At 40.1% G+C, this 14,998-nt stretch overlaps 1 protein-coding gene across 1 annotated transcript in view; it reads right to left on the reverse strand.

Moving 5' to 3' along the window:
- Positions 1–12,365, reverse strand: part of LOC113100764 (basement membrane-specific heparan sulfate proteoglycan core protein-like) — a 28,852-nt gene extending 16,487 nt beyond the window's left edge. The window contains exons 1-4 of the mRNA XM_026265358.1: positions 12,323–12,365; positions 10,371–10,655; positions 8,933–9,190; positions 8,470–8,739 (exon numbers count right to left, since the gene is read on the reverse strand). Of these exons, the coding sequence (XP_026121143.1) occupies positions 8,470–8,739; positions 8,933–9,190; positions 10,371–10,655; positions 12,323–12,365 (856 nt within the window). The remainder of the gene's footprint in view (positions 1–8,469; positions 8,740–8,932; positions 9,191–10,370; positions 10,656–12,322) is intronic.
- Positions 12,366–14,998: the final 2,633 nt, after the last annotated feature.

A 14,998-nucleotide genomic window follows, 5' to 3' on the forward strand; every position in this document is an offset into this window, starting at 1 on the left:
AATTCTGACACTGTCTCCAATTGGCAACAGATGATCTCTGTGGAGAGTCCTCAATCGTCCAGTTCCTGTCTCCGGTCTTAGCTTATATACAGGTAAGTGTCTTAACCTCTCCACTACTATGTAAGGCACAGAATTCCACCTGTCCTCCAATTTATGCTTTCCTGTTTGAGCCAGGTTTTGAATGAAAACACAATCTCCTTTTTCTAACATTTGATGTTTCACTCTCTTGTCATAATGTTGTTTATTCCTTTGATGATTTTTCAAAGAAGCCTCCTCTGCTAATTGGTAAGCTTTTTGAAGTTCATGTCTCATTCTTTCCACATACTGCTGATATGTACCTTCATTATCTCCATTTGGTGAAGTGGCAAAACAAAGATCCACAGGTAGGCGTGCCTCCCGTCCAAACAATAGATAGTACGGCGAGTAACCAGTCGATTCGTTCTTGGTACAATTATAAGCATGTACCAGCTGGCTAATATGTTGGCTCCATTTTGCTTTCTATGCAGGATCAAGGGTACCCAACATTGAAAGAAGGGTGCGATTGAATCGCTCAGGTTGAGGGTCACCCTGAGGATGGTAAGGTGAGGTACGAGATTTTCGGATCCCCAACATTCCCAGAAGCTCTCTAATGAGACGGCTCTCAAAGTCTCGGCCTTGATCAGAATGTATTCTTGCGGGCAATCCATAGTGGACAAAAAAATTATCATACAGAACCTTGGCCACGGTCACAGCTCTTTGATCCTTTGTAGGGAAGGCTTGAGCATAACGTGTAAAATAATCTGTTATGACCAGTATATTTGCAATCCCTTTTTAATCAGGTTCTATGGAGAGGAAATCCATACATGCAAGATCTAAAAGCCCAGTGCTTGTGATGCGATTCAGTGGGGATGACCTCTGTGGCAAAGTTTTCCTGACCACACACTTTCCAGTGTCTTCACATACCGCTCAATGTCCTGGTGCATTTTAGGCCAGTAGAACCTATCTCTTAGCAGTTTAAAAGTACGCTCAACCCCCAAGTGACCTGCATCATCATGCAAGGATTTCATTACCTGAAGATGGAACTTCTCAGGTAAAACCATTTGCCATGTTTCTTTTGCATCTTGATCAGTGGTTACTCTATATAGAATATTGTCTCTGATGGTTAATTTTTGGTTTTGACGCTGTAATAGTGCCACAGCTGGATTTGAGCTTTTGGGCATGGTAAGCACCTTGTTTGAAGCCACTTCGTTTTTTACTGCGTAATTATGGGGTCTTGGTCCTGAGCTGACCTCAGATCTTTGTGTGTCCACCACTCCATTTGACCAGTTTCAAGCTGGGCAGGACAAGCATACATTGTTGGAATACTTTGTGGAGAGACACAGATTTGGTCTATCAACCTTGAAGGAGACTCGCCACCTAAAGTCGAGCTGGGTAGTTGACATACAGCCTTCACTGCTGTTTGTGGTATTTCTGCCCACTCTTCAGACTCCATACTGGAAGGATATCGAGACAGTACGTCCGCATCCACATTTTGTTTTCCTGGCTTGTACTGTAAGCTAAAATCATAAGTGGCTAATGCAGCAAGCCATCAATGTCCAGTGGCATTCAACTTGGCACTGGTCAAGATGTGAGTGGATTATTATCAGTTCTCACAACAAACTTGACGCCATACAAGTAGTCATGGAACTTATCAACTACTACCCACTTGAGAGCCAGGAACTCAAGTTGGTGTGTGGGATAACGCTGCTCAGTAGAACTCAACTTTCGGCTTGCATAAGCCACTGGACGCAACCCCTCCGGGTATTCTTGATTCAGGACTGAACCTAAACCATTCAAACTGGCATCAACATGAAGCACATATGGCTTAGTGGAATCTGCAAAAGCCAAGACTGGGGCATTAGTAAGGCAGTGAACAATCTTCCTGTACATCCTCTGTACATGCTTGATTCCAGCTCTCACCAAAGGGTTCCGTCTCCTTGAAATACTTCCCTGTTGAAGCAGTGTCTCTTTTCCCTTTTACTGGTAGATAACCTTTGGTGAGGTCTGTCAGTGGTCTCACAATTGCGGAATAATCCTTAATAAAGCGCCGGTAAAACCTGCAAAATCCTAGGAAAGACCGCAAGGACTTGAGATCAGTCTGCATTTTCCAGCGAGTGACTGCTTCCACCTTCTCTGGGTCCGTGGCAATTCCAGAAGCAGAAACAATATGTCCCACATACTTAAAGCTGCAGTCTGTAACTTTTGACGCTCTAGCGGTTAATAAACAGAACTGCTTGTGACTTGCGGAAGAATACTGTAGCCGGATCTACTTCTCTCTGTTTATGTCTATGAAGAATCATAAAGGTACTGGGTTACTCCGCCGCGGTGCCCCCGAAGCAATCTAAAATAGTCTGAATATAAACACTTATTATAGGTGTACCCTAGTGATTCAGGACAGGCTAAAAACACTGTTTGGAAAATGGATTCATGGTGTACTCACTTATTATATACATTTTGTAAATTTTGAACAAATAAAAAAGTTACGGACCGCAGCTCTGATTGGTTGTTTCTAAATCATTTTTGTTGTTTCTGGGGTCATTTAATTGAATGTAATGTTTCACACCCTTTGCCAATCCAACATCCCACTCCTCAAGGGAGAACACATTTATCCTTGCAGACAGCTTTTGCCGTAACCTTTTTTCCCATTCAACAGGAATGACAGATGTGCCAAAATTAAACAAATCTGGGTCAATCTTCTTTGATTTGCTTCTCTCTCTGCAAGTCTCTGTGACAGTATCAGTTGGAAACATGTGAGCAAGAACAGTGCCAGGAGGCACAGTAACCTCTTTGGATGTTTCGTTATGCACAGGCAGCTGAAAGGTGTCCCTGTTTATAGCTGAGAAAGGCAGCACCACGGGGGGAATGAATAGTCCCGCAGGTAATTAATCATCATCGTTGGCCTCAACTACAAGAATGTCCTTCTTCAATGGTTTTTCATATTTTTCATATACCTCACCTCTCGGAAGAACAATAAGAGAGCGGGGCCCCACCCATTTGACCTTCGCTTCTGGCTCTTCGGTTAAGCAAACATCAGGGTAGTTGGACTGGATTCGTAGTGCATGCAACACATGAGGAGTATTAGGGTCTCCACTCAATGCAGCTAGTCTTCCAAAAAAACTGGAATTTGTCCCAATTATCACAGGGACTTGCTGAAAACCTTGGGGCTCAGGACAAACCAATGCTAGAATGGAGATTGGTTCTTCCACTCCAGTAAAAGGAACAGGAAATGAGACATCAATCACTATGTACCCATGTACAGATAGCTTGAGGAGCTCAGTCCCCAAATTGAAAGTCCATGAAGAGGCTGTAAAGGCACCTCAGATAGGTAATTGGAATACCAGGAGTCAAAAACAATTGTTACCTGAGACCCACTGTCTAGCAGCGCTTTGCACGGATGTCAATTTATCGTCAATGAAACAGTGGATGAAGGACCCACTAGCCCTTTTGGAAGGCAGTTTGCTCCTGAGACATCAACCTGACTTCTTGCAGAATAGCAATCACGGTTACTACCCTTAGAACTGTCTCCTGAGGCATCATTCCTTCCACTTTTCGCCTTTCTTAGCGAACGGACCAGTTCCTGAATAACCAATGAAAGATTCTCAGGAGCTTTACATTTTGTGGCAATGTGCCCATCTTCCCCACACCGGTAACAGAAGAAATCCTCCCTATCAGTGGAAGATCTGGTCCTTGACTGAGCAGAAACAGGTTTTGATTGCTGTTGCGGAGCATGGGTTACTGGCAAACCATAGCCTTCCTCCATTACTCCTAACTTCTGCTGCAGCTGTTGTATTTGTTGTTTCAGGTCTTCGACTTCATCTGGTGGTGTCTCTACACTTTTCTTAGTGGGCTTAGATTTTGACTCCAGCATCCTGTGAGCATTTGAAAGAGATTCATCACTTAATCGGGTTTTCAAGGCCTGGATCTCTGCTCTTAACTCACTTACAACTGCAAAGCTGAGTTTTTGTTCCTGACTCTGTACTGTCTTTACAGTAGTTCTGATTTTCTGTCTGGCGGCTTCACTCTCTTCTGCTTCTCGGATCTCATTTAACAGAGCTAAGAAGGTAGGTGGTTGCATTTTTCTCTCTCGCAGCCTTAACTGTAGAAGCATCAGATCTGACTCTACTGTTCCTCTAATCAATTGCTCTACTCTTACTCTATCTACCATCTGTGGGGAGAGTCCACCTCTTTGTACCACTTTAGTTAATGATTTCTCTACTCTGCGGAGGAAATCAAGAGCAGGCCCCTTTAAGCTCTCCACAATTCTTCTTCTTTTCTCTTTTTCAGAGCACTCGCACTGTGTGATCATCATGCGAGCTTGGTCCATCCAGTTCTCCATATTTTCTTCTCCTGTCGGTTTTGGAACAGAACCAGAAAGTTCGTAACCGTCTATATGCACTACTGTCAGTGGTTTGTCTGCCCGTTTTGTCCAAGAGATCCCCCACAGCCCGGATGATTGACTCAGGAGAACCAGCACTGTGACTGGAAGGAGAAACTAAGGATTGCAAATCCTGCATGGACTTCCCTTCTTTATTCTAAATTCCAAAAACAATGATAAAACATATTGAGGAAAAACATGGACCGAAGCACAAGTTCGTCTGCTCATTGAGGGAATTTTGCACCTACAATAGGAATAAGCGCCCCTCTGTGAGAGTAAGAAAAAAGAGACAATCGATCCATGTGACTGTCTAAAAGTTAAGAAGATATCTCACTATGCTGGACAGAGCTACCAAAGAAAACATCCAGAAGGTGCGAGAAGCTCAGCAGCAATGGGATGAAAAACACACCACTACTGACATGCCCCACATTCCCGAGTTAGGTAGTTTTGTTATGGTCAAACGAATTGCTAGGAAAGGTTTAGAGCATTGGTGTGAAGGACCATATAACAGATACAAGTGTGTGCCTTAAAGGGAAGGGTGTAGGAACAGATAGATATTAGCATTGGTCACAAGTTAAGCCTTGTTTAGTGAATAAACAAAATGACAGTGACAGCTTATGGCCTGAAATTGAGCAATGTTCATCCATTACTTTTAAAGATGGGGTAACAAAGAGTGATGTTTAATGATTTCCCTGCTTCCATTTCACAAATCAATGCCATTGACCATGATTAGGGATGGTTGCAATCGATCCATGTGACTGTCTAAAAGTTAAAAAGATATCTCACTATGCTGGACAGAACTACCAAAGAAAACATCCAGAAGGTGCGAGAAGCTCAGCAGCAATGGGATGAAAAACACACCACTACAGACATGCCCCACATTCCCGAGTTATGGAGTTGCAAGTTATAGAGTAAAATAGGATATTTCATACATTGCACACTTATAAACACAACCCCACAAACGATCAACACCTGCTTACTGATTTACAACCCCAAGGCATAGGTGTCTTTAACATGAACATTTATGTTAGTTTGTTATTTTGGCCAGGAACTGGAGGAGTCCAGGCACTGGTGAAGATTTATTATTTTCCCCTTTCCTTTAGATAACTGGGGTTCATTTTAAATACATACACATAGATGTAATTACACACATAGTATGCGGGAACATATCATGGATTGGGGTTATTTTGTTTTGTTTTGTTCTATTCCCGATTCCTTATGTTTCTATTCTTTTGTCCTTTGTGTTTTTTTGTTTGCTTTTTCTCTCCTTACTATCACTCCATTAGGTGGCGATGATGGTGTGAAACTGATGGCTGTAGTTTCAGGTGGGGGAGATGTAGACCAAAAATGTATTATTTTAATATTATTTATATGTATTTGTAAAGTTTTAGTGCATAATGAAGTTATAAATACTGCATGAGTCTGCATGAACATGTTAGATCATATGACAGACACAGGGAGAAGAGCTCATTTTGACCATACCAGAATGTGTACATGAAGGAACGTGTGTACATGTAACATGTTCCACTGATGCCTAGGGTGGTTTGTTCTTTCCACCAATGTATGTATGTATAAATATATCAACTGATGTAAGCATGAAGTATACATTCTATTTTAAACAAACCAACATGTTTCCGTACCTTGTAAGGAACTTTAGTCAGTGGTATATAAGCTATGGTCACTGTTAAAGCCTCAGAGAAACGAACATACAGCTGGCAAAGACAACAAGTTTCTCTCCTATGCCTGATAAATATGACAGTAAAAAGTTTTGACAAGGCAACTGGTATGTGGCCCTTTGATTGAATTGTAAAGGGGACAAAGCCTCATTTTAGATAAACAAGTGTTAACTAGAAAGAGTTCAGGAGGACAATGATATTTAACTCACCCTTCACAGAGAGAGAAATAGAGCTCCATTGTGATGAGTTTGGTCTCTCATCTCTCTGTCCTCTACACCAGTACTGACCCTGATCAGATGTAATTACTCCTCTGATAGTGAGAGTGTCTCTGTTTACAGTGTAATGACCAGACGTCTGTAACATTACACTGTATCTGTTTTCATATCTCCACTCATATCTCCAGCTAATGTAATCAGACACAATCACACACTTCATAGTGACTGTCTCTCCGGTGAATACTGTATTGTCTGGAGTCACAGTCAGTGAAGATCTGGGTGGATCTGTGAACAGAAGAAAAAAAACGTATTTTTACCTTATAGCTCATATACAGTGGGGCTCGAAAGTTTGGGCACCCCTTGCAGAATTTGTGAAAATGTAATTTTCTCAGTCTGAAAAGATGCATCTCAAAATCATAAAGTCACTGCTGGAAAGGGTTCAAATATGCAAAGATGCTGGAGAACTGAAGAATCAGCACAACCTTAAAGATTTTTTTCTGAAGAACGCTGCTCAGTTTAACTGTTCAGAACAAACAAGGGACTCATGCACAACCAACACAAAATAGAAAGACAGTCGAGGATCATCCAGGTAACAGCACACAGCATTAAAAACCAAGGGTTCCCAAACTTTTGAGTGGGGTTATTTTAATAATTTCAGCATTTTTTTTTTTTTTTGTCTTGTAGACTAACTGTTAACATCTTTTATGTATAATATCTTACTCAGGACAGTACTAAATAAAATATAACATGCATTTAGTATGATCTCTCTTATTTTTTGAAAATTACTCACATTTTCACAGATTCTGCAAGGGGTGCCCAAACTTTCGAGCCCCCCTGTGTGTATATATATATATATATATATATATATATATATATATATATATATATATATGAAATAAGGTAACAATACTACACAATATTTTTGAGTAGTTTTCAGGCTTGATTTTTTTTTTATGGAATCTACCTGAATAAATCATGTGAAATCTCCTAAATTAATTAATCTATGACACAATGAATTTAATATAATTATGGAAATCTGCTCATTTGTTTTAAGTTTATTCTCAAAATTCTGTGATTTTGAGTGAGGTCTGTTTGTGTTTTGTTATTTTATACATTTACAAGACTGTATACAACCAATCAGCTCAAGTAGAAAACTACTTGAGAAATCCTGGAAAGTACTGCACAAGCACGAGCAAAGCTATCTGCTCATTAAACAAGACTTAAAGCCTCAGAGGAGTAGAAACCATATCCACAAGCTCTGCTCTTCTGCACTGTGGTAACGATTACACTGTGCAATGTAACATAAACTCTTACAAATGTCAAACATAACTGAACATTAAACATTAATAGATATTTCCTTTCACTCAAAAACCTAACATAGCATTTCATTAAAAATTTACTCTCTATATATAGCCATATGCAAAGCATGCTGGGATCTAACAATCACCTCTAAAATAAAACTGCAAAATTGAGCTAATTCTCTTAAAATAAATAGGCAGCCCTCTTTCCTTCATTATTTTAGTTTAATCAGTTCCCCAATTCAATCACCAAAACTGCTTTAAAAAATGAGGCAAACACATCTCTTGGTTTTATTAGTAAAAAGTCCTCATTATTTTCTATACAACACTGAATCACAATTTCTTTAATGCAATCCACACATTTGTGTTTTTTAATTATCACCTTATTTGTTTAAACTAAAATGACAAGACCCATGATTCGTTGTGTTCAGTGTTGTTGTGTGATTTGTATTTTGAAATTAGAAAGTAGTTAAAACATCATTGATCAGTTCCTGTTCTGGCCGGTAGATGAGACTGTTTTTAGTCAGAGGTGTCAATAAAGCATCTGCCGTATTGACCCGAATATAAGACGACCCCCTTTTTGCAGATGTACCATCTCTGTCTATCTCACTATCTCTCTCTCTCTCTCTCTCTCTCTCTCTCTCTCTCTCTCTCTCTCTCTGTCTGTCTTTTAATGATGTTAAACATATAAATATTGACAGCCAATCAAAACCTACTTATGAGAACAATACTGCATTCAATTAAAGATCTACTTTGCTTGCAAGTTTGTGTTGATTACATAAAAAAGACTGAGCATGAAAGGAGAGTCAAACGAAGATCACATTTACCTGGTTCTGGACTCAATCTGTTTGTTTTGAGATGATGTAATGAGAAATGAACAGCCTCACCTAATACTGTCAGTGTAACTCCGTCACTCATCTGTGTGTGTGTTGGTGCTTGTGTCTGAGTTCCTCTACAGCTGTACACACCACTATGAGACGGATCCACAGATGGGATTTTATAGTTCTGGTCTCGTCCTATGATATAATCTTGTTTGTTGTCTTTATACCAGCTGTACTGCCAGACTCCTGTCTGCTGTATGTCACATGTGAGAGTGACCGTCTCTCCTCTGAACACACGTCTATCAGGATCAACACCAACTACAGGTTTGGGTCTCACTGTTAAACGAGCAAAAAAAAACACTTCACACACCTGAAAACATTTCAGATGATCTGTGATACCAAAATTATTATTATTTTATTTGACATGTAGTTTAACTGACAGCACATTGCTAATGTATGACAGTTTTTATCATGTTTTATGACAAACACATCAAGTTGTCTTCCACAGAATAAATAAGCGAGCACTGACCTGTTACTGTAATCTTAACTGTATTACTGAACTCGCTGTAGTAGTTTCCTCGTCGTGCTCTGCACCTGTATTCTCCTTCATCAGAGTCTCTCACAGACTTGATTGTTTTAGTTGCATCAGTCGTGGATTCAGGGTTTGAGTCTTTTCTCCAGTGAATTGTCCATCCAGTTAACTGTCCCACATCACAGCTCAGAGTAACTGTGTCTCCAGTGAACACTGAACTCTGGGGTTTTACAGTCAGAGTCGGCATCGGTTTATCTGTGAGTGTACAGTAATGCAGTCTTGAGTTCACTTTATTGGTTACTCCAATATAAATTAATTAATCCACTTTATTGATTAAACCAATATTAACTAACTGAGTAATGTCCATAAAAAACTTTAAACACTGTAAATTTCTTTAAACAATTTAGGTTTAAACTAATATTTACAATAATATTTACATCACATTACGACTGTGAATATTTTTCAATTTTAGTTCATGAAACAAAGGATATTTCTTGATATAAAATTAAACTAAACACTGCTGAAATACTTTGTTTATCTGGAACTGAATTAAGTGAAATAATTCAATCGTTAGCAAAAGAACACTCACACGAACATCACTGCATCAGCAAATACACACTTACTGACTTTTAATTAAAGCAACATTCAGCAAACAATGAACATGTTTTAGTCCGTCCTCAACCTAAACACAGACTTTATTCCACACAGCACAACTGTAACCACAAAACTCAACAGAAACTCTATTCAATACCTGCATTAAACACTAACAGATCTTCCTCATAATCAAAACAAACAAACAATAATATTATAAAATTACAAAAACAAAAAAGAAAGAGGCATTTTAACATTCATTATCTGTTCACACAATTTTCTTATGAGTTCGATTAACTTTCATTAATAGTTGAGTCAAATTAATTAATTTCATTTGGTAAATTTAGCTTTCACAGGAAATTACTGCATTATTTCTTTTTTTTTTTTTTAGGTATCATAAACTTAATTTACAGTGTGTTCAGTTGTTCAGAGTGCTTAATATAAAGGCTAATTTAAAGTTTCAACAGATTAATTTCCCTCCTGAAATCAACTCTACTGAATCATATTACTATAATATAGTGTGTTCCTGATTTTTTTTCTTTTTTTTTTACTAACATTTTTTGAACAACATAAACAATTTTAAATGTTTTAAATATGTTATGTTTTATATGTTATGATGATAATTGCAGCAGCTTGTAGATTCATGTAATAGAGTGAGGGTAACTAAAGTCATTAATGGTACATTTATAATGCATCTTTATTGTGTGTTGATTGATATTTTAGTTCATGGTTTGTAAGTGCATCATTTTATCATGACTTTAAGGTGCTCATCATTATTATTAATGTACCTTTTACTCTAATGTTACCTAGAGAGAGTTCAGGAGGACAATGATATTCAACTCACCCTTCACAGAGAGATGAACAGATCTTGATTGTGATGAGTTTGGTCTCTGATCTCTCCGTCCTCTACACCAGTACTGACCCTGATCAGATGTAATTACTCCTCTGATAGTGAGAGTGTCTCTGTTTACAGTGTAACGACCAGACGTCTGTAACATTACACTGTCTGTGTCTTTATACCACTCATATCTCCAGTTACTGTAAGACTCAATCACACACTTCAGATTGACTGTCTCTCCAGTGAATACAGGACTGTCTGGAGTCACAGTCAGTGAAGATCTGGGGGGATCTGTGAACAGAAGAAAAAGTCTGACTTAATGTAGCTGATAGTGATGTCATTATGATTAAAAACAGATATGTTAAGATAAAAGTTAAAATTAATGTAAAATGTTTTATTCACTTATTCACTGTAAAAAAAATAATAATAATGAGCTATTTACTTAAAAAAAAAAAAAAGATGTCAATATTACACAATATTTTTGAGTAGTTTTTCAGGCTTGTTTATTTTTTTTATGGAATCTACCTGAATAAATCATGTGAAATCTCCTAAATTAATTAATCTATGACACAATGAATTTAATATAATTATGGAAATGTGCTCATTTATTTTAAGTTTATTCTCAAAATTCTGTGATTTTGAGTGAGGTCTGTTTGTGTTTTGTTATTTTATACATTTACAAGACTGTATACAACCAATCAGCTCAAGTAGAAAACTACTTGAGAAATCCTGGAAAGTACTGCACAAGCACGAGCAAAGCTATCTGCTCATTAAACAAGACTTAAAGCCTCAGAGGAGTAGAAACCATATCCACAAGCTCTGCTCTTCTGCACTGTGGTAACGATTACACTGTGCAATGTAACATAAACTCTTACAAATGTCAAACATAACTGAACATTAAACATTAATAGATATTTCCTTTCACTCAAAAAACCTAACATAGCATTTCATTTCAAAATTGATTCTCCATATATAGCCATATGCAAAGCATGGTGGGAACCAACAATTACCTCTAAAATAAAACTGCAAAATTGAGCTAATTCTCTTAAAATAAATAGGTAGCCTTCTTTACTTAATTATTTTAGTTTAATCAGTTCCCCAATTCAATCACCAAAACTGCTTTGAAAAATGAGGAAACCACATCTCTTGGTTTTATTAGTAAAAAGTCCTCATTATTTTCTATACAACACTGAATCACAATTTCTTTAATGCAATCCACACATTTGTGTTTTTTAATTATCACCTTATTTGTTTAAACTAAAATGACAAGACCCATGATTCGTTGTGTTCAGTGTTGTTGTGTGATTTGTATTTTGAAATTAGAAAGTAGTTAAAACATCATTGATCAATTCCTGTTCTGGTCGGTAGATGAGACTGTTTTCAATCAGAGATTTCAAACAAAGCATCTGCCGTAATCACCCGAATATAAGACGACCCCCTTTTTCCAGATGTACCTTCTCTCTCTCTCTCTCTCTCTTGCTCTCTCAGGCCGGGTTCAAACCGCAAGCTGCAGCAGAGCAGAAGCAGCGCAAATTTTTTTTGGTGCCTATGTTAATAGACGAGAGCGTTCACACCGCACGCAGAGGCTGCGCGGCAGAGCGTTGCAGAAGCAGCAGTGCCTCGATCGTTCGGCACTGGGTCTATTTTTGCTGCGCTGCTGATGCTGTCACGGTTCATGAATGCACCGCCTCCTGCTCGTCTCATGTTACGTCATGTTGATTGATTCATGTGTGTCATCTGATCAGCGGCAGCTCATTCCACCAGCCTACTTAATGCCATGTCTTTCATCTGTTTTTTGTCAGATCATTGTTTGAGATCCTCCGTGGTTCATGTCTGTTCGTTCTCCAGCTCTACTGCTTCGTGCCTTGTTTACTGTTCAGTCTACCTTGGATTACTGCCATCACCTTGGATCTATCACCACCATCACCTCCACCAGCGCACTCAAAACACCAACTCACCTGTCTGTGCTGCTGTCAAGGTCCCTGTGTCACCCTCCAACATCTCCTCATCAATTACTTTCCACCAATAAACATTCTTACTTACATTTGCCTCCTGTCCTCCATTGTATCGTGACAGAATGATCTGACCAACTATGGAGGCAGCAATCAACCATCCGCCCTTGAAGAGTTTCTCAGCGCCAGTGTTAGGAGGATGGACTCCCAGGAGAGGAATCTTAACAACACTGGTCGCGAGGTTCAGGCTTTGGTGACGCAGGTGTCCTAGCTCACCCAACAACTACAGCTACTACGAGTTCCCACTGCGCCACTCACACCGCCCGTTCCTCCAGCACCATCGGAAGCCCCCTCCCAGCCGGAACCACGTCTCCCCATTCCGGAGTCCTACTCGGGTGAGCCCAACTTTTGTAGAGCTTTCTTAACCCGATGCGATATGCATTTTTCTCTCCAACCCTGAACCTTCGCCAACCAACGAGCCAAGGTGGCCTTCGTATTAACCCTGCTCACTGGGAGGGTGGCATTATGGGGAACAGCAGTGTGGGAGAACCAGGATCCATGCTGCGCCTCGTTCCAGACACTCTGCGCCGAGATGAGATGGGTCTTTGATCGGGCCGTCGCCGGGAGGGAGGCGGCGAGGATGCTCGCTGAACTAAGTCAGCATTAGAGATCCGTCTCGGATTATTCCATCGAGTTCCGAACACTGGCGGTGGACTGTCAATGGAATGAGGAGGCGCAGTGGGACATGTTCCAGCATGGGCTGGCTGACCGCGTCCAGAAGGAGATCTACGCCCTGGATCCTGTGCCTCTACTGCGGGGGAACCGGACATCACGCTTACACCTGTCCAGTAAAAGGCCAAGCCCGGTAGTACGTATGAGGCTACTATCGGGTGGGATCTCCGCCGAGAAGACCTCATCATCATCAACGCTCCTCCCGGTAAGACTAAGATGGTCAGCACAGATTCACGACTGTCAAAAACTACTGGACTCAGGGGCGCAAGGTAATTTCATGGACAGTACACTGGCACACAGACTACACATTTCCCTCAGAACCCTCCCGCATCACATCACGGTTCACGCCCTCAATAGACAGAACCTACCGGCAGATAAAACAGGCGAGGCTTTTAAAACCATAAATTTTCCCTTTGATGACCACCCATCCGGATGTCGCAAAAAAAAAAAACACAACAACAACGGATGCCGGCCATTGCCTCCCGGCCAGATAACCTTATCTTTTTTATCCTATGGACGGCGAGGCTTCTCTCTTCGATACCAGGAGCTCGAGCTCCCATCGGATGCTGACGAGAGCCTCCCGGCCAGACAACCACACCTTTTCCATTCTGCGGCCAGCAGGACATAGGTGAAAATTTTTGTTTAATTATGTTGCCCCCATAGTGTCTTTAACACCTTTATTACTGCCGACAAAAAAATTCAGTTTTAGCTCTTTCTCTGTTGCTGATGTTCATAAAGCCTTGAAACAATTGAATCCTCGAAAACCCTCCGGGCCCCGATCACTTAGAAGCTTTCTTTTTGAAATTGGCTGCAGATATACTAGCTGAACCTCTGACTCATCTTTTTAATCTTTCACTGGTCACAAACAAAATTCCCAAGGTATGGAAGTCTGTTTATGTTTTACCACTTTTGAAAGGAGATGACCCTACTTTGGCAAATAATTACAGACCCATCTCCAAACTTTCAGCTTGGGCTAAAGTGTTGGAATCTTTGGTTGGTGAACAAGTGAAAGAGTATTTAAATGCTCAATCAGTTTTATCTAAGCATCAATCTGGTTTTAGGAACAAACACAGCACTACCACTGTGGCTATAAAAGTAATTAATGATATAGTCAAAGCGCTTGATGATAAGAAACCCTGTGTGTCTATGTTCATTGATTTGTCCAAAGCATTTGACACTGTTGACCATAGTATACTAGTTCAGAGACTGATCAGTATAGGTATGTCTCAGCACTCTGTGGGCTGGTTTATCAACTACCTCGCTGATAGGACTCAAGCTACACAAGTTGATGGCCTAACGTCAAAATATACATCTATCTGTAAAGGGGTCCCGCAGGACTCCATTCTTGGGCCACTTTTATTTACTATTTATATAAACTGTCTTGGGGAAAATGTCCAACATGCATTTCCATTTTTATGCAGATGATACAGTCATTTATTGTTGTGCGGCTACCATTAGGAAGGCCTATGAATACTTGCAAACTGCTTTCGATAGAATGCAAGCACAGCTTTGTCATTTAAAGCTTGTGCTTAATGCAGAGAAGATCAAAGTAATGGTCTTTTCAAACTCAAGGAAAAATGAGTTAGACCTGAATATTGTTACTTATCAGGGTAAAACAATTGAGGTAGTTTCATCTTATAATTATTTAGGATTAAAACCTAATAAGCAAGCCGTCTGATGCCGCAAGCACCAAACACACAATAAACCCTCCTTCCTTCCTACGGTCGTCGAGGCTTACCTGTCTCATGCCGTGAGTAGCAAACTCCCATAAGACGTCGACAAGAGCCTCATGACTACACAAACTTACCTTTTCCATCCTATGGCCTGCGAGGCTTACCAAGTTGTTTCCGGGAACAGGAAGTTCCCGTTGGATGCTGGCGAGAGCCTCCTGGCCACTTAACGTTGCCTTTTCTGTCTCACATCCGGAGAGGCTTACCCGTTCGATGCGAG

Source organism: Carassius auratus, unplaced genomic scaffold (assembly GCF_003368295.1).
Source record: "Carassius auratus strain Wakin unplaced genomic scaffold, ASM336829v1 scaf_tig00217350, whole genome shotgun sequence".
Lineage (NCBI taxonomy): Eukaryota > Metazoa > Chordata > Actinopteri > Cypriniformes > Cyprinidae > Carassius > Carassius auratus.